Source organism: Loxodonta africana, chromosome 8 (genome assembly GCF_030014295.1).
Source record: "Loxodonta africana isolate mLoxAfr1 chromosome 8, mLoxAfr1.hap2, whole genome shotgun sequence".
Classification (NCBI taxonomy): domain Eukaryota; kingdom Metazoa; phylum Chordata; class Mammalia; order Proboscidea; family Elephantidae; genus Loxodonta; species Loxodonta africana.
Window position 1 is genome coordinate 102,020,288 of NC_087349.1, and position 21,408 is coordinate 102,041,695.

Below are 21,408 nucleotides of genomic sequence, written 5' to 3' on the forward strand. Positions count from 1 at the left end.
AGAGAATCCATCTTTCTCACCGCTGTGCTCAAAGCATCTAGCATAGTGCCTGCACAAAGTAGTCACTTAGGAAATATTTGGTGAATGAAACAAATGAAATGTAAATACAAGATTTTCTTAAACTTTGAAATAAAACAGGATTAAGAATATAGAGCATAGTTTCCTTTTTTTCTGTTTTTTTTTTTTTTTTAATCACTCTCTGAGTTGGTTTTTATTAATAACAACTACAATCCCTGGCATTATGTACCTATATTCATTGCATGAATTTTTGCTTGAAGTGTAATGACATAACACATATTTTACCTGCTGAATCACTTGGTTACTGGCATCATGATTTCTTGTCCTAATCCACACCTGGCTTTGAGCCTTTCCTCAGATCTCGCATGAGATCACCTTAACAGGAGTCACCGCTAAAGAACTCAATAATGGATTGTATGCTGGTGAGAAGCTCCCCTGTTATTCTGGGAACCATGCCGTAGAAGCTCAGGAGAGCAATGCAGTTCAATGTGGAGAGACAAGGGCTGTGCCAACTGTGAGGCAGATTATAAAAATCATCAATTTCACCTTTGAGTTCCTGAATTTCAGGTAATCAGAATGATCAGATGTAGGCAGAATGTATAAATTAACTGATTTTACTCCCATTCTGGTGCTTGGTTTAGAAGCTGTTGTCATAGGAAGGGTTGCTTTATATAGTTCTTTGACTTAAAGGTTTCAGAAAAATTCCTCGATTACAAAATCTTTCTCCCATTGTGAAAATGTCTGAAATTCCACTAGGACAGATTCAATCCTTTACTTGTACAGCTTTTGGGTTTTTATTAATTTTCCATTAAAGTCTATGTATCCCTGAAAAGAGTGACATCATAAACAATTTTTACTTGACACTGTTTTTGGTAATTAGCTGTGATTCCAGCTATTATTCTCTCTTTTCTCCTTCCATTGCCAAACTTAAGACATTATTTGTATTTGAAACTTCTACCCTCTACCTACCAATTCTTGCCTTACCCCTTTACATTACGACATTCATTCCAATTCCTCTACTGATATTGCCTTAAAAGCTAATTTCCTGCTGTTGAATGTTGTCATGTGCCAAGCGGATTCCGACTCATGGCGACCCTACAGGACAGAGTGGAACTGCCCCATAGGGTTTGCACGAAGCAGTTTGTGGATTTGAACTGCTGATCTTTTGGTTAGCAGCCAAGTTCTTAACCACTGCCCCATCAGGGCTTCTTAAAACAGGATATTAATTCTTATCCTTCTTGATCTCACTTCACCATTTGGCATAAATTCAACACCTGTTCCTTCTAGCCCTCTCCTCTACTGGCCTCCAGACACCACACCTTTCTGTTATTCTTCGTGCTTTTACAACCTGTTCTTTTTTTTCCTCCTTTTTTGTTGACTCCAGTGTCCTGCCTTTATCCTCTGTTTTCCCTCTAATTACCTGGCAGAAGAATCCCTGGATGGTGTAAATGGTTAATACACTTGGCTGCTAACCCAAAGGTTGGAGGTTCGAGTTCACCCAGAGGCATCTTGGAAGAAAGGTCTGGTGATCAACTTCTGAACAATCAGCCATTGAAAACTCTATGGAGTGCAGTTCTACTTTGACACACAGGGAATCGCCATGAATTGGAATTGACTTGATGGCGAATGTGCTGGCACTGGTACCCAGCTAAGTCATCTGGTTCATGAAGTTCGATGACTTCAGCCTTGTATTAGCTTTCTATTGCCAGATAACAAATTACCATAATGTAGTAACTTGAAATGACATGAATTTATCATCTCAGGTTCCGTGGGTCAGGAACCTGGGAATGGCTTAGCTGGATCCTCTGCTCATGTCTTAAAAGACTACAGTCAAGGTGTCTGCTGGACTGCAGTTCTCATCTGGGACCGGGAGTCCTCTCCTAAGCTCATTCAGGTTGTTGGCAGAATCTAGTTCCTTGTGGCTATAGAACTCAAGGAGGCTGTCTCTTCAAGGCTGGTAGGAGCATGTCTCTCTCATGCTTATTTTAAAAGCCCTCTGAATGGATTAGGCCCTCCTAGGATCATTTCCCTTTTGATTAACTCATTGTCAGTTGAGTAGTTACCTAGTCATGGAAGTGATACCCACTTTTAAAGGGGAAGGGTACGTATACCAGGGGATAGGAGTCTTCGTGGCCATTTCAGAATCCTGCTGAGCACAGCCTCTTTGTAAATGGCAACCAAATCTCCGTGTCTGCCTCTCACCATCATCCAGGGTCCCAGCAGCTGCATTTGCAGCCACCTATGGATACCTCCATTTGGACATCCCAATCACACCTTTAAATCAACATATCGAAAAAATAAACGTAGCATATTTCTCCACCAGTATAGTCATTTCTGTTAGCGAATTCACACTCCTTTTAGGTCCAGGCTAAAAACATTTGAGCCCTCTTCGTACCTTACTTCTTTTCCATTTCATACAGTCTGTTCAAGCTGGACAGTGACTAAAGAAACCCAAAGAAGAATTGGTGCCTTTGAGTTATGGTGTTGGCGAAGAATATTGACTATATCACAGACTGCCAAAAGAATGAACAAATGTGTCTTGGAAGAAGTACAGCCAGAATGCTGGCGAGACTTTGTCTCATGTACTTTGGACATGTTATCAGGAGGGACCAGTCTCTGGAGAAGGCCATCGTGCTTGGTAGAGTAGAGGGTCAGTGAAAAATAAGAAGACCCTCAAGGAGATGGATTGAGATGGTGTCTACAACAGTGCGCTCAAACATAGTAACAATTGTGAGCATGGCCCAGGACTAGTCAACGTTTCATTCTGTTATACCTCGGGTCACTATGAGTCAGAACCTACTTGATGGCACCTAACAAGAGCAACAACAACAGTCAGTTCCCAGGTCTTGTGGTTTATTTCTTCAAGTATCATTCAGATTCGGCACTTCTCTGTTCACACTATCTACATCTTAGAAGGACCTGTTTAAGTTGGCCTTTCACCTTGCAAGGGAGGTGAACGATCTGAGGAATGCCTGCTATGTACTATATACCTGCTTAGTTTTGTGCCCCTTCTCTTTTTTGAAGTGCATGACACATTATTGAATAATGTTGAAGAAACAGTAACAAAAGGTCACCAGGACGTAACAGCAGAGATGATCAGAACTAGAGGCAAAATGTGACAAAAAGAGAATTGGAGAGTACCTTGAACTAAATGTAAATAAGCAAGTTATATGAAGCTCTTCCCAAAATGAATCACAACTTTCTGTAGAAGAACCAGCATCTTGGCTTCATGAAACAATAAGAGAGTCTACTGGGATCAGTGGGGGGGTCAGCCCTTATTGAACTTGTCAGCCGCCGAACTCCTGCCTTCCCTGCATAGAACCATTGGCCTCCCCACTTTCAGGCTCAACTTAACCCCATTCCAGGCCAATTCTAATTTAAGAGAAGAGTTGTCATTTTCATCCCTCTACCCATTAATTAATCTTTAGGATCATGGTATACTCACTTTTAGCCAAATGAGGTCTTGATTCCCTTGTTCCCTGAGTCACTTTTGCTGCTTTTCTCACCCTGGATAGGGGCCCTCAGGCCATGACATTGCTCTTACTCAGCGTCTATGTTTATCCGTCTGGCATGTGGTGAAAGGATTAGACTTGTTCTGTGTGACTCCAGTGGGCTTAGAGGGAGAAAGAGGCAAATTTCAGGTTGTCCCTCTCATTCTATGAAGATGCCTTCTGATTTTCTGAGTGAGTCATCTGTGGGAATTGCACTCAGCTGTCCTCTTTCACTTGAAATAGTTCTTCATCAAAACTCTCCTTAAGAATTGGAGGAAAACTGTACTATTCACTCATTTATTTAACTAATAATTATTGATGCCGTGTCAGGTAGTGTTCCTGCTTCTAGGGATAGAGTAGTAAACAAATCAGACAAGGTCTTTTCCCACTTGAAGCTTAGATTCTAATGGAGGGAGATACAGACAAAGAAATTGCTCTACGCCTTCAATTCTCCCTTCTTCTACATTTCAGTGAGCTTCAGGGTTTTTTTTTTCCCCCCCTCAAAACAAAAACAAACAACTACAGAAAAAAACAAAGCAACAGCAACAAAAACCCCCAAACCTTTATTCTTCCTGCTCATGTGTCTGAGCTACTGTCCTCTCTGCTCACTTGTTAGTTGTTTGCTGCCTCGAGTCACCCTCAACCCATGATGACACCATGCACAATGGGACAAAACACTCCTGGTCCTGCGCCATCCCAGTGATGATCGGTTGGGGATTGGACTGTTGTGATCATAAGATTTTCATTGGCTGACTTTCAGATGTATATCGCCAAGTTATTCTTCCTAGTCCGTCTTGTGTGGTTGCTCTGCTGAAACCCATTCAGCATCACAGCACCATGCAAACCTCTACTGACACGCGAGTGGTAGCTGTGCAGGGGGTGCATTGACCTGGGATGGAACCTGGGTCTCCTGCATGGAGGGCAAGAGTTCTGCCACTGCTGTCTTTACATAAGCCTCTTAAAATACTCTGATATTCTTTTCATTCATTCCTTAGCCCACTTTAATCTGACTTTTGTTCCTACCATTTTATTGACACTGCATCTTATGGTTATCCATGATCTCCTGTTCATCGAATCTAATGCCTTGCCTCAGTTTTTATTCTCATTTGTTCAAAAAGAATCAATAGTTTTCCATCTTTGTGACTTTGCCAATATGAAAGACTCCGCTTCTTCTTTTTGCACGACTAAATTCCCTTTATCAAAGGCTCAAATGCCACTTATCCCCACTGGATTTTTTTGAAAGCCTCTTCTTATGGCAGTGATTATTTTTATCTTGTGTTATAGATTTTAACATTCTTGAGAGAGGAAACTCTGTTTATTGATTTTGGGATCCCCCACTGCATCTGAAAGAGAGCCTTGCATATAAGTGCTTATTAAATATCTGCTAAATGCATGAAGGAAGCTATAAACAAAAGTAACTTTCATTTCACTCTTAGACCTTCTTTATAGAGCTAGTGTCGCAGAATGATGTATTATTTTATTTTACGAACAGAAATATTTTGAAGGATTACGTTATCTAAAATATGAAACCATGTTTGAAGAAGATGTTTGAAACTGAAGACATGTCATCACAGAAATAAATAAGTAAATCATGTCATTAAATGTTGCTTTCCCACATTTCCACTTACTCATCACATTTTTTTTTTTTGTTCGTGACCACTTTTTGAGTCAAATGATTGATTGGGTCAGTGGTTCATGGTAAGAAATATGTTTGATGTATTATCCTAAACATGCTTTTGAAATTTTGTCTCTTTGCTGTCTGGTCTTACCTCCTGGCATTAGCTATCCAGTTTCCTCACATGTCTGATTTTGATTCAGATGGATTGGTAAAATTATTCTGAGTAGAATGCAAATCTGTTTTTCTTTTGAGTTCAGCACATAAAATAAACATCAATATGATTTGACTATCCTCAGTGATAATTCAAAGGAATGTGAAATGTGTGTGTTCCTTTCATTAAGTTAAAAAAAAATTGATATGAAGAGGATTTGGCAATACGGGTTTTCTTTGCTAAGTAAGTAGAACAGTTTATTTGTTTTTATATAACAGCTCTGCTGTTGTTAGTTGCCACTGAGTCAATTTACAGCCTTGGAAACTCTATGGGGCAGTTCTGCTCTGTTCTGCAGGGTCTTTATGAGTCAGAATTGACTCGATGGTGATAGGCATGGTCTAATTCAATTTTTCCAGGATAAAGGCCACTCAGAAATTCTAAGGAGTCTGATTCTCTGTGTAGTTTAGTACAGAATGTCAGAATCCAGACTAATTTGACTCATTCTAAGCTTGGGCAAATTACTGGCTTCTTTTGCCTCAGTTTTCTCATCTGTAAGTGAGATCATCATATGTGAAATGCTTAGAACAGTACATAATAAGTGCTTAATAAGTGTTAGCTTTTTATCATTAGTAAATACTAAAAGCTCAAAATGGCAAATGTGATATGGATAGATAAAATTCTTATTCTCCTTTTAAGATGGGAGGCCCAAAATACTTTCTGTTTTCTGGTTTTCCTTCTTGACCCTAGTGTTTCTGAAGGAATCTGCCTTATGGTGTGATAGACAAACTGAAGCAGATTAAATTGCATAGGGAGTTCGTAATGCAAATTAATAGTGTTAGGCCAAAAAAGAAAAAAAAAAAAAAGATGGCAAGATCACCAAATCCCTTTTTGGCTCAGTCCCTTTCTCAAATAGTGTGTTCTCTGTGAATGATAGCACCTTTCTCTTTTACAGGTTTTTCTTTTCCATTTCTCTTTAATAGATTTCCCCCTCTCCTAAAATGTTTCATAGTTAGGGAATGAGTGAGGTTGGGCAGAAGAACGTGAGGAGAATTAACTGATCCAGTTAATGATGTGCTTTCTAAACAAATGCTGCGGAAAACTGGGTGATCCTGGGTGGATTCCAGTCCATTCCAGTAATTTGGGGGTGTTTTGCAGGGGATATAGGATGTGAGGCAGCCCTATTTATGTAGTGGTTAAGTGCTACGGCTGCTAACCAAAAGGTTAGCAGTTCGAATCCACTAGGCGCTCCTTGGAAACTCTATGGGTCAGTTCTATTCTGTCCTGTAGGGTTGCTATGAGTCGGAATCGACTCCATGGCAATGCTTTTTTTTTAATAGAATATGAAGCCAAGGATATAAACAAGGATATAGATGTGAAGCTAAGTGCTAAGCCAGGGTGAGAGGGGCTGGGAGCAGGGAGGTTGAACAGAGAGGAGTTTGTGGTGTAGGCATGGCTTAGAGAGTAGAGTGACCTGAGTGTGAGTCATGGTTTTGCCGTTTACCAATTATGTGACCTAGACAAGATACTTAGCCTCCCTAAAACAAAAATAAAAACAATAAAAAACAACCCACGACTGTCAAGTCGATTATCTTTACAGAAGTAGACTGCCACATCTTTCTCCCTCTGAGCAGCTGGTGGGTTTGAACCACTGACCTTTCAGTTAGCAGCCAAGTGCTTAACCACTGCACCACAAGGGCTCCTTTTATAATGTTTGGTGGCAAACGAAAAGGTTGGCAGTTTGAATTCACCAGTCCCTCCTTGGAAACCCTATGGGGCAGTTCTACTCTGTCCTGTAGGGCCGCTATGAGTCGGAATTGACTCTACAGCAAAGGGTTAGGCCTCAGTTTTCTCATCTGTAAGATGGGGGTTGTATTACCTACCTTAAGGAGGCGTTGGTGGTTCATTGGTAGAATTCTTGGCCTTCTATGTGGGGGAACTGGGTTTGATTCCTGGCCAACGTGCACCTCATGTGGAGTCACAACCTGTCTGTCAGTGGAAGCTTGTGTGTTGTTATGATGCTGAGCAGGTTTCAGAGGAGCTTCCAGACTAAGATGGACAAGGAAGAAAGGCCTGGCAATCTAATTCTGAAATATCCAGCAATGAAAACCCTATATTCTTGATTTTCTATCCCTTCTAACTTGTTCTTCTTTCTGACTTCCTAATTTTGGGAAATGCCTCCATAGTTTACCCAGAAGTTCAACCAGAAATTTGGGAGTCATGTTTGGTTTTCCCTCCCCCACAATTCTATCTGCCACCCCCCTCATATAATCTTTCACATATTCTGTCAATTCTGCCCTAAAATATATCTTAAATTCACCAATTTCTCCATTTCCATTGCCACCAATCCAATCTACTCTGCGCTGCCATTGACTTAGGCCTGGACTCTTGAAATATCCATAACTGAGCCCCTTTCTCTCTTGCCTTTGTACAGTTCATTCTTTGGATTTAATTCTAGATGCAGTGGGAAGCCCTATGGGTTTTACATGGAAGGGTGACATGATACGATTTGTGATTTATTGCCCTGAGATAATCTTTAAACCTTAAACCAAAAATATCTTCTGAAGTCTTCTTAAAACCAAATAATAGTTTAGCTTAACTAGTAAAAAATGTCAGCCTTGAGCCTTATGCTCTTTTAGGAACTATCTCTATGGGATCAAATTGACAATAGTGACTCGAAAGTTTAGATAGGAAGCTTAGGGGGCAGTGAGTTTATGTTAATGAGAGAGAAACAACTCTGAAAAGGAGGGCGAGAATGGTTGCACAACTTGAAGGCTGTAATCAGTGTCACTGAATGGTACATGTAAAAACTGTTGAATTGGTGTATGTTTTGCTGTGCATATTCGAATAACAACAGCAAAATAAATAAAATTAAAAGATTGTTCTGAAAAATTGGCAAAGAATAACCCCTTACTGTGACCAGCACGATCTAGCCTCTTTCAGCCTCTCCAATTTCCTTTCCTGTCTCTTTCTTACCATGCTTCAGTTACATTGGTCTTTTATTTTTCTCCGATATGCCTAGCTCTCCCCTGCCCTAGGGAATTCACATATGGGTTTTTTTTTTTTTCGTAAAGTTCTCCTTCATCTCCTCTCCATGGCATGTTCCTATAATTGTTTGTTTAGTTGTCTTCTGCACTATTCTTAAGTCGAAAGAGGGCAGGACTATGCCTTTTTTATTTACTTATGTATACCCACTAGCATAATGCCTTACAATAGCAGCGCTCAGTAAGTATTTGTTGAATAAATAAACAAGTAGTAATTACTGTTTTCATTCATTCATAAAAAAAAAAAAATAGTGTTCAGGCTCTGTGTTTTGTGCTATGAGAACATACAAAGGGTTTATAAAGACATAATTTTTACCCTGAAATAGCTTCCAATTTAAAAGGAGGATAAAATAAGATACAAATAATATTGTAGCATGGGGGAAGGCACTGTAGTTGGAATAGGACAGGATTCTGCTACTAGCCAGCTGTGTGACCTCAGACAAGTTATTCCCTTCTCTGTTTTTTTGTTTATCCACCTGTAAAATTAAGGGGTTTGACTAGGCTTTCCTGAAGCTTTGATTCTCAAACTTGGTGTGCAGTTAGTGGTACATTGGTTAAATGTTTATAAGACATAATTTTTACCCTAAAATAGCTTCCAATTTAAAAGGAGGGAAAAATAAGATACAGAGGCTGGTTCAGTTTGGGGTGGAAGTCCAGGAATTCCCCAGGTGATCGTGATGCATAACCAGGTTTAGGAACTCTGGTCTAGGCCCTTTTGGCTTTGAAATCTTATAATTCTAATTGTAATACGAGGCAGACTGTGAAAATGCAGCAGGAGTTGGGAAAATTAAGGTGTTGTATTTGTTCAGAGGCAAAGAAAATAATTTCTTACTTGTGTGATGGGGGAAAGGGTTTCATGGAAAAGATGATGTGGGAATGGACTTTGAAGAATAGGTGGAGATATGGGCAGATATAGAAGGGGGCATGGTTGGTGGTTACTCCAACTTGATTGGAGGCCAGATAGCATACAGGAGGGGAAAAAAAATTACCTGCTTTGGTGCAGTGGAGCATAGTTCTGGTCTTGTTTTTCCCATTTTGCCTGTCAATGCTTGGTTGTCCTTTTGGAGATGAAAGACTATTGCAGCTTGATTGTCATGTGGTTAGAAGTAGAATATGTGGTGTCAGACATCGTGGGGGTGCTTTGGGAAGTTATCAAGCATATGCCACCTCAGTCCTTTTGAGTCTGTGCCCTTTGAGATTCACTTTGGCCACCCCTTTGGTTTTCAGGCTATACACACAGAATACCAGGACCCGCTATGTTATCTAGAATAATAGCTTTGCTGTCAGAATAATTATTATTAAACCAAAGTTGGCTTTTTTGTTAGATGAGACCATACAAAGACAACATTCTGAGTAAATTATATAGCGTCCACTTGATGAAATAATGAGCCTAAGTTTAGGAGATGAAAGTAATGATCTAATGTAATATTTAGAATGCACATACAGTATGTAGTTATTAACCTAAAAGTCACATCCTGCATTCTTTTAATTTGTGGAAAATTTGTCATTAATTGCCAGGAAACCTCTGATTTTTCATACATAATCACATCATAGTTGTCAACTTTCTTTCCCTTCTCCTGCTAAAATACGTCCTTGTAAATAGTAGATTACTTTCAGATTTGTAATGCTTCCTTTAAACATCGGGTTGCTAAGTTTAACCCTGTTGCTCTCTCTCTCTCTTTTTTAATAGAATTATTTCCGCCCTCCAACTCTGCCTCGAAGTAGTTCCTGACAAATCACACTTTGATTTTAGATGGTAACTGGCTTAAAATTTTATTTAACCCTCTTGTTTTGTGGGAACCTGGTAGTTCTGAAATGCTTTTTATTTTCCTGAGTTACTACTAGTGGAGGAAATGTGTATGGTATTCCATTTAGAAACAGTCTGAAAGAGGAGGTATGGCCCTTTATTCAAACTCTCTCTAAATGGGATGCTTTTATTAAATAGTTGTCAAAGTCAGTTTATCTAGGTTGGGTCAGAAACACAGAAGTCAAAAATTGAGAAGTATGAGGTAGTAGGCAAGAACGGAGGCAGTCACGATGATCTCTAGCCAAGAATCCAGCTCTTTGCTGTCCCTAACAGCCTTTCAGATCAATATAGGCTTTACAGGTTAATCTCTAATCAACCAGCCCATGTCCTTATACAGCCCTTGCAGATGTTGGTCTATTGACAATCAATTGGCTTTGAAATTAGAGAAGTGGAGGTATTGCACATCTTGTGCTTAACTAGTTGCAAAGAATTATTTTTATCAATTTAAATTCTTGATTTCCAGTCACACCAGCACTCCTTAGGGAGTGACTTTCACCAGGATCTATTTGATAGGAAAAAAAAAAAAAGAACCACAACATAGCTGGATCAAAGAAACACCTCTCTTATAGAAAAGATCTTCAGGCTCTGGAAAATTGCCCCAATTTTAGGAAGAGTCTTCATGGGAAAACTACTACTGTTGCATCCCTTTGTGTCTTTTGATCTGACAAACTGTTAGAAATAATAGCGTCAGAAGGGTTGACCCTGGAAGGAAATTTGGGACCAATTAGTAGTTTGCAAATAGTGTTCTATGGACATGCTACCCACGCTGGGGTTGCAGGCCTGCCTCTGCTTCAACCAGGTAACTTGGGATTATTATCTGCTTGTACATAGGGTTTCATGTATTATTTGATTTGAAAAAAAAGAGTTCTGCTTTTTAAAAAAGTTTGAAAACCATTGGTTTAACCCAAATACCTAAGATTTTATGGAGAATGTATCTGAAAGCCAGACAAGTTGTATCACATGCCTGCAGTCGTACAACTACTTAGACGTTGACAGAAATTAGAAACTGAATTTGAACTTCCCATCTAGTGTATTTTTACTAGAAAATGTTGATTTGATTTTCCATTTTGAAAGACACAGAAGTGCTCTGTGAAATGGTGATTAACACTAGGCAGCCCCAGGCAGCCCTGGAATGCTCCATGATTCAAATGCCCAAGACCAGATGGAGGTCCAGAAGTGGATGATTCAAAGTTTATTAGTTTTGCCACCTGGACAGTACAGCCGAATTGGCTGCCATGAGGCCGTTCCATTTTCGACAGAGCAGTAAATGAACATAAAAGTGAGTGTAAATCCCAAGAACAAAGTAATGGAGAATGGTCGCTGGTATAAGGAGGCTCATCCAAGTTGAATTGCTGTGTCAGGTAGAGGACAATGTCAGGGTGAGATACCAAACCTTGAAAAATCAGCCCTTTATTGTTCCAGGAGCCGAACTCAATTTGGGATGTGTTTGAATTGCTGGCCTGGTAGATTCCCAATAACATCTGATGATAATAGAATGGGATGAACAAGCCCATGCCATATCACAGTCATATCATGAGGCCAGAAATGTTTTTCCTGGAAACTATGGCAAGTTAGACAGTTAAGCAATTGACTAATAATAGAAAGGTTGGTGGTTCGAACCCACCCAGAGGTGCCTCAGAAGAAAGGCCGGGTGATTCATTTCCATCTGCCTTGAAAACGCTGTGGAGCACAGTTCTCCTCTGCAACACATGGGGTTACAATAAGTTGGAATTACTTAACAGCAATTGTTCGGTGGCTTATGGAAAGTTATAGTTTGGTCCCCTCCTTTCCAGGTGGCTCGTAGTTCTGCACCTTGGAGGCACAGGTATTCTTTCAAACATAAAGCTGTTTGTGGAAGGGATTTGGTCTTATTCATCTTTGTATCCCCAGTGCTTAGTACAGGGTACACAGGATAGGTGCACAGTGTTTGTTGAACCTAACTAGTCCATCATCCCCACACTTTGATAGAGATTTCATGGAAGTCAGGATTCTTTATAATGTTAACATCATTTAGTTTGTGTAAACAAGTTTTTCTAAAAAGGGTGTATCTCAGAATTTTAGTTTCATGGGATGCTAATGGGGCTATGAGAGAAAAGAGTTAATTGCTTAGATACTAAAGTAAAAACGTGAATTGATTTCTGCTTGTCTAGATTTCTCAGGTCCTTTAAAATGTGATGCCCAAGAGATATGTAATATGCAGCATTTACAAACTATTTTTGACCATGACTCTCTTTTACTCCAAGATCTACACTGAAACTATTGTTCCTGGGAGCATATTTTATAAAATGCAAATGTAAAATGATACCTATGGCTTTGAATATTTGGTTAGATCTTTAAAAAAAAAAAACAGAAAATATTGGGAAATTGAGGCAAATCACCAGGAATTATTACTTTTATCCTTGTGTGGAGCTGAACTATTTTAGATTTTCAAGATCTGTTCATGAGATACTGCAAAATTTAGAAGTTGACACTACGGTTTCAGATGACCCCTTTAATAACTCTATGGTTCACAAAAACTGAAATGAATACAGTAGTGTGGGGGTTGGGCCTAGGATCAAGTTGGGAGATATACAGTAATTTTTGTTTAAATGAGGATGATTCAATAATGAGTAAAAAAGTAAATGATCTTGATCATCTGGGTCAGTTAGAATGCTTTGGGCAGCAAGTACCAGAAAACCAGACTAAACTGACAAAGATAGAGGTTCATTTATTAATTTTTCATATAACAAGAAGCACATAGGAATGTGGTTTCTTCTTTGGCTCACCTGTTTGTTGAATGGAGGGTACTAGTTGGAGATGCATTTTGCTGTGTCTTTGATGCTAAAGGCTGGCTGGCCCAAGCTTCCGTCTGTTGGGTCAACCTCAACCTTCTAATGATTTTTTCAGGAGCTGAATGTTTCTGTACTTATAGTCCTCAGTTGACCATTACTTAGTCTCATGCAATAATGTGATGCTGCTCTTTCTTTATTTGATAGTTTGAGTGCCTGTATATTTTCTAGCGTGTTTGGACAGGTTTTTAAAAATTTTTTTTATTCTTTTTTTTCTTACAGTGACACAGAGCAAAATAAAATTAGAACTTTCAAACTACAACATTTTGTTTATCTGTTTATCAATGGAGATAACTAGCATTTTTTTTCCTCCCCTTCGGGCAGGTGGCATGTTTGACCCAGGTAGCTGCTAATTATCTTATTGGCCAAAAGGGAGCACAACGTTGGGGCGCAGCTCATGGCAGTATTGTTCCTCACCAGGTAAAAATGTAACAATACAGGGTTGGGTTTATATAATCTGTGGTTTTTTAATGATGAGTTTGGGAAAAGATTTCCTTAAAAAAACAAAGAACCCTTCAGGGTGTAATGTATCTTTGTGCAGCTATAACAAGGTTCTGGTTGTTCACTTTACGTCCTGTGTTTTGCAAATTTCTTCATCCGGAGAAGATTAGTAACAGGACGCTTAAGTGGATCAAAGGAACTTGTTGAAAGTGAGTGCCTTTTGGACTCACATGATGGTTTGTATTTTTTTTCACCCAAAAAAAGGCACTGACTGTAGCCATTTTGTAGGGCATAATTTGTTTGCCATGCCAGTTATAAACCAAATGTTACCTACCCCAGCTGACAATAATCTTCTCACAGGATTGGAATAAAATGAAAATTTGTGTGTGATGGATCATCATTTTGGAGCAAAGCAGATGGTTCAGGAGTTGTTGTTCTTTATTAAGTGTCTAAATGTGCCCTTAGAAATTCGTGACTGTGGCTAGTATGATTGAATATGTGAAGGAACTGTGATCTTTAAAATATAGAAACAAAAACTTGAACGCCTCTTCGAAACCCAAACCTTTGCTTAGCCCAGCTGCATTTTATCACACTGTAGTTATTTCTGTATTTGTCATATATCCTTTACTAGACTGTAAGCTTGGAATGTTATTGTTGTTAAATGCCATCAAGTTAACTTTAACTCATTGTGACCTTATGTATAACAGAACCAAACATTGTCTGGTCCTGAGTCATCCTCATAATCACCCATACGTTCAAATCCGTTGTTGCAGCTACTGTATCAGTTTATCTCACTGAGGGTCTTTCATTCCCTCATTCACCCTTTGTTTCACCAAATATGATGTCCTCCTTCAATGATTGATCCCTCTTAATGGTATATCCAAAGCAAGCAAATCGAACAATGTTCTGTGATGATCCGTAAGGTTTTCATGGGTCAATTTTCAGAAGAAGATGGCCAAGTCTTTCTTCTCGGTCTGTGGTAATCTGGAAGCTCTGCTGAAACCTGTGCACTGTGGGTGACCCTGCTGGTATTTGAAATACCGGTGGCATAACTTCCAGCATCGCAGCACCACGTAAGCCAGCACAGTACAATAGACCAACAGATGGGTGGTGAAAGGTTAGGAATAGAGATGCGTTTTCATCATTATATCTTTTCCAGCATCCAGTAAATGAACATACTAGGTACCAAATAAATATTTGTTGAGTGGAGGAATGAATTTTACTGTAATCATTTCCATGATTGCACCCTTGACAGAAAACATGAAAGTCAGCATTTTGCATTAGCCAGGAAATCCATCAGTACTGTTAACTCTCCTTTTAGTTTTAAGAACAAGATTTCCTTGGGCAAAACTAGTTTCTTTTCTATTTTTTTTTAATCCAAATTTGAGAGAAGCCGTGGCCAAATATGAATCTAGGATGCTCCTCTGTTTCTATTTATGGTCCCTTTACGCCTGAGTCATTCACGGTAGAACTGCTTTTAACACGTTTGGCTAATCTTTGGTATAATTACAGTTGTGAAGACAGTTTTTTTAGTGGGGTCCCTCTTTTCTCCACAGTGAATTTATGGTCACCATTAGTGACATTTTGCTTTCTCACTCCTTTGTCCTTCATAGCTGACCCTAGATTTTTAGCCTCATTTCACAAAAATCGTTGCATTTTGGAACTGGTTAGAGATCATCTGATCCAGTCTTCTTATTTTTCACCTGAGAAACCCAATGTGTAGCTTGGGTGGATGGATTCCAACTGTAGTCTCCTGCCTCCTTGCTCAGTGTTCTTTTAGATGCACTGTTCTACCTTTGGCACGAAAGTGCTGTAGTGTTTGACAAGAAAGTGCTGTGTTTTCGTTTCCTTTCTCTATTCCACCCTTACACCCTCTCCATCAAACGTGTTTGCAGCTCCCTAAGGGACCTCATTAATTAATTCATACTCATCATCGATAATGGTATTTTAACAGAGGACAATGTTGGGAACCACAGGAATTCATCTCAAATAATGGAAGTCGAGGCATGTGTATAGAGAAAGCTTTTCTGAGCAGAAGGGCTTAGTAGTTTAATTCCAGATCACACCACATGGGGAGTTGTTGGTTGTGTTCAAGCATAAGCTTTGCTTTTATAGTTTTTTGCTTATATATTTTTGAATAGAATATCTTTTTAAAAAGCTTTGTGTGTTGTTGTTAGCTGCTGTCAAGTCATTTTCAGCTCATAGCAACTCTAGGTACCATAGAACAAAACACTGCCTGGTCCTGTACCATTCTCACAGTCATTGTTATGCTTGAGTCCATCATTGCAGCCACTGTGTCAATCCATCTTTGTATAGACCTCAGTTATCCCCTCTCAGTATGATCATTACCTGTTTGCACCTAGAGCTGTAGAGTCCTGGGTATGCTCTCAATTATTTCCCTGTGAGAGGAGAAGAAATTCAGAATCACCGGCTTATTTTGGAAGGCAAATGACACAAGAGATTCTGTGTATGTTTCTGTTCTTCATACACAGAAATGTACTTTCCCTGGTTGAATGGTCCCAGTTGCATAAAATGGATCTGGTGTTTATTTTATCTTAGTTGATTGCAGCTTTATTATCTGTAAGAAATAAGATCTACCGGAGCCTTTCCTTAGGAGCTCAGAATTAATTTGTTTCCTCTTGGTTGAGAGCTGGTTCAGCTCTGTGAGTAAGGAATAAATGCAAATTTAGCTTGAATGAAACCTGCATACCAAGATGGGCCCTAGATATACTTATAGACCCTGGTCTGTTTTCAATTTTTAAAATAGATTTGGTGAATATTTTTATGGGTGAATGCCAGGATAATTATAATTCAGTTTTCTATAATAATTACAGCTTTGTGTCTAATTTGAGTTGTCTGAGTTTTGAGCTGAAAATCTATAATGGGAAGCCCTGATGGTCTCACTCTCCTTAATTCTTGTTGAACCTTATCTGAAATGTCATAGATGTTGAATGCATGGAATGGAAGTTTCTGAAAAGTGGTGATCCTTGATTGTGTGTTATTTTGTATTCATGCAGTTCTTAACTTCTCAGGTTGATTATCCACTTGTGCTCTTTTTGTCCTGTTCTTTGGATGTCAACTTTTTGAGAATGAGTAAGCTACATAAAAGTAGACAGAACGCAGATAATAATTTGCTACCTGTTGAACATTTTGGTAGATGCTTTTCTGAGAATTTAGATTTTTAAAATAATTTTTGGATCTCAGTGCTTCTTTTCTTCACGTTATCATTGAACCTTGCCTTGAGAGACCTAAGGGATTAATAACTATGTAATGTTCATCTTAATTTTTTTATTAAATTGTAATTATTATGCTGCTGTTATTGAGAATACACACAGCAAAACATACGCCAGTTCAACAGTTTCCACATGTACCATTTAGTTACATTGATTATATTCTTTGAGTTGTGCAACCATTTTCACCCTCCTTTTCTGAGTTGTTCCTCCTCCAGTAACATAAATTCACTGCCTCCTAAGGTTCCTATCTAATTTTCTGAGTTGCAGTTGTCACTTTGATCCCATATAGATAGTTCTTAAAAAGCATAATGCTCAAGGCACATTTTCTTTTTTTACTAGTTAAGCTAAACTCTTGTCTTATTTTAAGAAGACTTCAGGGGATGTTTTTGGTTTGAGGCTTAAAGGTTATTTCAGGGGTTCGCCGAACCTTCATGGGTCCAGGAAGTCTGGAGTCCAGGAGAATCTGAAATTCTGTTCTACATTTTCCCCTTTTGATCAAGATTCTTCTTTAGAATTTTTGATCAAAATGTTCAGTAATGGTAGCCAGGCACCATCTAATCTAGTTCTTCTGGTCTCACGGCAAAGGAGGCAGTTGTTCATGGAGGCAACTAGTCACACATTCCATATCCTCCTATTCCTGATTCTCCTTCTTCCTGTGTTGCTCCAGGTGAATAGAGACCAATTGTTGTGCCTTGGATGGCCGCTTGCAAGCTTTTAAGACCCCAGGCACTGCACAATGAACTAGGAGGTAGAACAGAAGCATTAAACATGTTATTAGGCTTATTAACTGGGATATCTTATGACCCTAAAACTTCAAACCAAGGAACTAAACCCCATGAGGTTTTTGATTGTGAGCTTAGCAGCTATTCTTTCTCTTTTTGGTCGTTTTTGTAAATATGACCAAATATCGCACAATTTTTGCCAATTCATCTTTCTACAGGTGTACAACTTTTTTGAAACAATTGCAATAACTAACTGTGCAAACCTACCCTCAGTCAATGCATTATTTCCATCACAGTTAACTTCCTCTCCTGCCCCATCCCTGGAGAGATGAACTAATAAACTAATAAACTTTGTTCTCTGTACATTTTCCTTTTCTTATCTTTTTATATAGGTGAGGTTATATAATATTTGTCCTTTTGTGATTGACTTATTTCACTCAGCATAATGTCTTCCAGCTCCGACCACATTGGAGCATGCATCAAAACTTCATTTCTCCTACTAGTTGAGTAGTATTCCATTGTATGTACGCACCACATTTTGTCAGTTGGCCAGGTAACTGTCTTCCAGATTTGGAAAAGATCCATATATGTGCCCATTACAAAGAAAGGTGATCCAACAGAATGCGGAAATTATTGAACAATATCGTTAATATCACATGTAAGTAAAATTTTGCTGAAGAGATTTAAAAAATGAACACAGCAGTACATCGCAATTTCAAGCTGGATTCAGAAGAGCATGTGGAATGAGGGATATTATTGCTGATGTCAAATGGGTCTTGCCTAAAAGCAAAAAATACCAGAAAGATGTTTAACTGTGTTTTTATTAATTGACTATGCAAAGGCATTCACTGTGTGAATTGTAACAAATTATAGATAACATTGCAAAGAATGGGAATTCCAGAACACTTAATTGTGGTCGTGCAGAATCTGTACATTGACCAAAAGGCAGCCATTCAAACAGGACAAGGGAATATCACGTGGTTTAAAATCAGGAAAGGTGTGCGTCAGGGTTGTATCCTTTCACCATACTTATTCAATCTATATGCTAAGCTAATAATCTGAGAAGCTGAACTATGTGAAGAATGTGGCATCAGGATTGGTGGAAGACTCATTAACAGCCTGCAATATGCATATATCACAACCTTGCCTGCTAAAAGTAAAGAGTACTTCAAGCACTTACTGATGAAGATCAAAGACTACAGCGCTCAGTATGGATTATACCTCAACATAAAGAAGACAAAAATCCTCACAACCGGACCAATAAGCATTATGACAAGTGGAGAAAAGATTGAAGTTGTCAAGGATTTAATTTAACTTGGATCCACAATCAACATTCGTGGAAGCAACAGTCAAATCTTCTGCAAAAGACCTCTTTAAAGTGTTAAAAAACAAAGATGTCACTTTGAGGACTAAGGTGTACCTAACCCAAGCCGTGGTGTTTTCTGTCACTCCATATGCATGTGAAAGCTGGACAATGAATACGGAAGATGAAAGAAGAATTGATGCCTTTGAATTGTGGTATTGGCAAAGAATGTTGACTATACCATGGACTGCCGGAAGAATGAACAAGTCTGTTTTGAAAGAAGTACAGCCAGAATGCTTCTCGAAAGTGAGGATTGTGAGACTTCATCTCATGTACATTGGACATGTTGTCAGGAGGGACCAGTCCCTGGAGGAAGACATCATGTTTGGTAAAGTAGAGGGTCAGAGAAAAAGAGGAAGATCCTCGATGAGATGGATTGACATAGTGGCTGCAACAATGGTCTCAAACGTAACAACGGTTGTAAGGATGGTGCAGGACTGGGCAGTGTTTTGTTCTGTTGTATATAGGGTTGCTATGAGTTGGAACTAACTCAACTGCACTGAACAACAGCAACCACCACGTTATGTTTATCCATTCATCTGTTGATAGGCATTTAGGTTGTTCCCACCTTTTGACTATTGTCGATAGTGCTGCGATGAACATTGGTGTACAAGTCTCTGTTTGAGTGTCTGTTTTCAAGTCTTTTGGGTATATACCTAGGAGTGGAATTGCCGGGCAATATGGTAGTTCTGTTTTCAGTATTTTGAGGAACACTGTTTTCCACAACAGCTGTACCATTTTGCATTCCCACTGCCAATTTCCCCACATCCTCACCAATATTTATTATTATTTTTTAATCTTAGCCATCCTAGTGGGAGCGAAATGGAATCTCATTGCAGTTTTGATTTGTGTCTCTCTGATGGCTGGTGTATAGGGTTACTATGAGTCAGAATTGACTCGACAGCAATGGGTTTGGAAACCCTGGTTGCCTAGTGGTTAAGAGCTTGGCTGCTAACCAAAAGGTCGGCAGTTCGAATCCACCAGGCGCTCCTTGAAAACCATATGGGGCAGTTCTACTCTGTCCTATAGGGTTGCTATGAGTCACAATCGACTCAATGGCAACAGGTTTGGTTTTTTTGTTTTGATGGCTGGTGATGCTGATCATCTTTTCATGTGTTTGGTGGCCATTTGAATGTCCTCTTTGGTGAAATGTCTATTCAGATCCTTTGCCCATTTTATGATTGGTTTGTCTTTTTGTTGTTAGATTGACCAAGTTTTATATGTATTAAGGTTATTAGATTCTTGTCAGATATATGGTTTCCAAAGATATTCTACTAGTTGGTAGCTTATGTTTTCACTTTTTTTGTAAAGTCTTTTGATGAACAAAAGTTATTTTATGAAGTTCCATTTATTTATTTGGTTTTTTGCCATTTGTGCTTTTGTTATTATATTAGATAATCCATTGTTAAAAGCTAGGCCTGCCAGCTTTGCCCCTGATTTTTTTCTTCTAAGTATGTCATGGTTTGAGTTTGCACATTTAGGTCCTTAATCCATTTTGAATTTGTTTTCGTGTATGGCATGAGGTAAGGGTCTTGTTTCATTTTGCTGTGTGTGAAAATCCAATTTTCCCAGAATTGTTTATTGAAGAGACTCTTCTTTCCCCATTGAATGAACTTAACACCCTTATCAAAAATCAATTGGCCATACATGTGAGAGTTCATTTCTGGACTCTCATTCTATTCCATTGTTCTGTGTGACATTGTTATGCCAGTACCATGTTGTTTTGATTACTGTTGCTGTATAGAATGTTTTAAAATCAGGCAGTGTGAGTCCTCCTGCTTTGCTCTTTCAACATTGCTACTTGGGGCCTCTTGCCATTCTGCATAAAGATGAGGATTGGTTTTTCTATTTCTGTAAAGAAAGCTGTTGGAATTTTGAGTGGGATTGCATTGAATCTATAGATCACTTTGGGTAGTACTGACATCTGTCTTAGTCATCTAATACGGCTACAACAGAAATACCACAAGTGGATGGCTTTAACAAAGAGAAATTTATTTTCTCACAGTCTAGTAGGCTAGAAGTCCAATTTCAGGGCGTCAGCTCCAGGGGAAGACTTTTTCTCTCTGTCGGCTCTGGACGAAGGTCCTTCTCATCAATATTCCCTTGGACTAGGATCTTCTTTGTACAGGAACCCTGGGTCCATAGGACACGCTGTGCTCCTGGTGCTTCTTTCTTGGTATGAGGTCCCCCAGCTCTCTGCTCGCTTCCCTTTCCTTTTATCTCTTGTAAGATAAAAGGTGGTACAGGCCACACCCCAGGGAAACTCCCTTTACATTGGATCAGGGATGTGACCTGGGTAAGAGTGGGGTTACAATCCCACCTTAATCCTCTTTAACATAAAATTACAATCACAGAATGGAGGACAATCACACGATACTGGGAATCATGGCCTAACCAAGTTGACACATATTTTTGGAGGACACATTTCAATCCATGACAACATCATAGCAATATTAAGTTTTCTAATCCTTGAATGTGAAACATCTTTCCATTTATTTAAGTGTTCCCTAATCTCTTTCAGCAGTGTTTTATAGTTTTCATTGTATAAGTCAGTCCTTCATGTCCCTGGTTATATTTATTCCTAGGTATTTTATCATCTTACATACTATTGTAAATGGAATTGTTTTCCTAATTTCACTTTTAGATTTCTCATAACTGGTGTATAGAAACAACTGATTTTTGTCTTTTGACCTTG

At 39.0% G+C, this 21,408-nt stretch overlaps 1 protein-coding gene across 36 annotated transcripts in view; it reads left to right on the plus strand.

Moving 5' to 3' along the window:
• Positions 1-21,408, plus strand: part of SUGCT (succinyl-CoA:glutarate-CoA transferase) — a 796,973-nt gene that overhangs the window by 209,691 nt on the left and 565,874 nt on the right. For 18 of the 36 annotated variants that reach the window (XM_064290193.1, XM_064290192.1, XM_064290195.1 and 15 more), the window contains one exon: positions 13,279-13,374. The exons of 4 other annotated variants lie outside the window; for them this stretch is intronic. In XM_064290193.1, the coding sequence (XP_064146263.1) occupies positions 13,279-13,374 (96 nt within the window). Of the gene's footprint in view, positions 1-10,009; positions 10,076-13,278; positions 13,375-21,408 lie in introns of all 36 variants that reach the window. 14 more of the 36 variants (XM_064290175.1, XM_064290173.1, XM_064290157.1 and 11 more) reach the window with 1 other exon arrangement.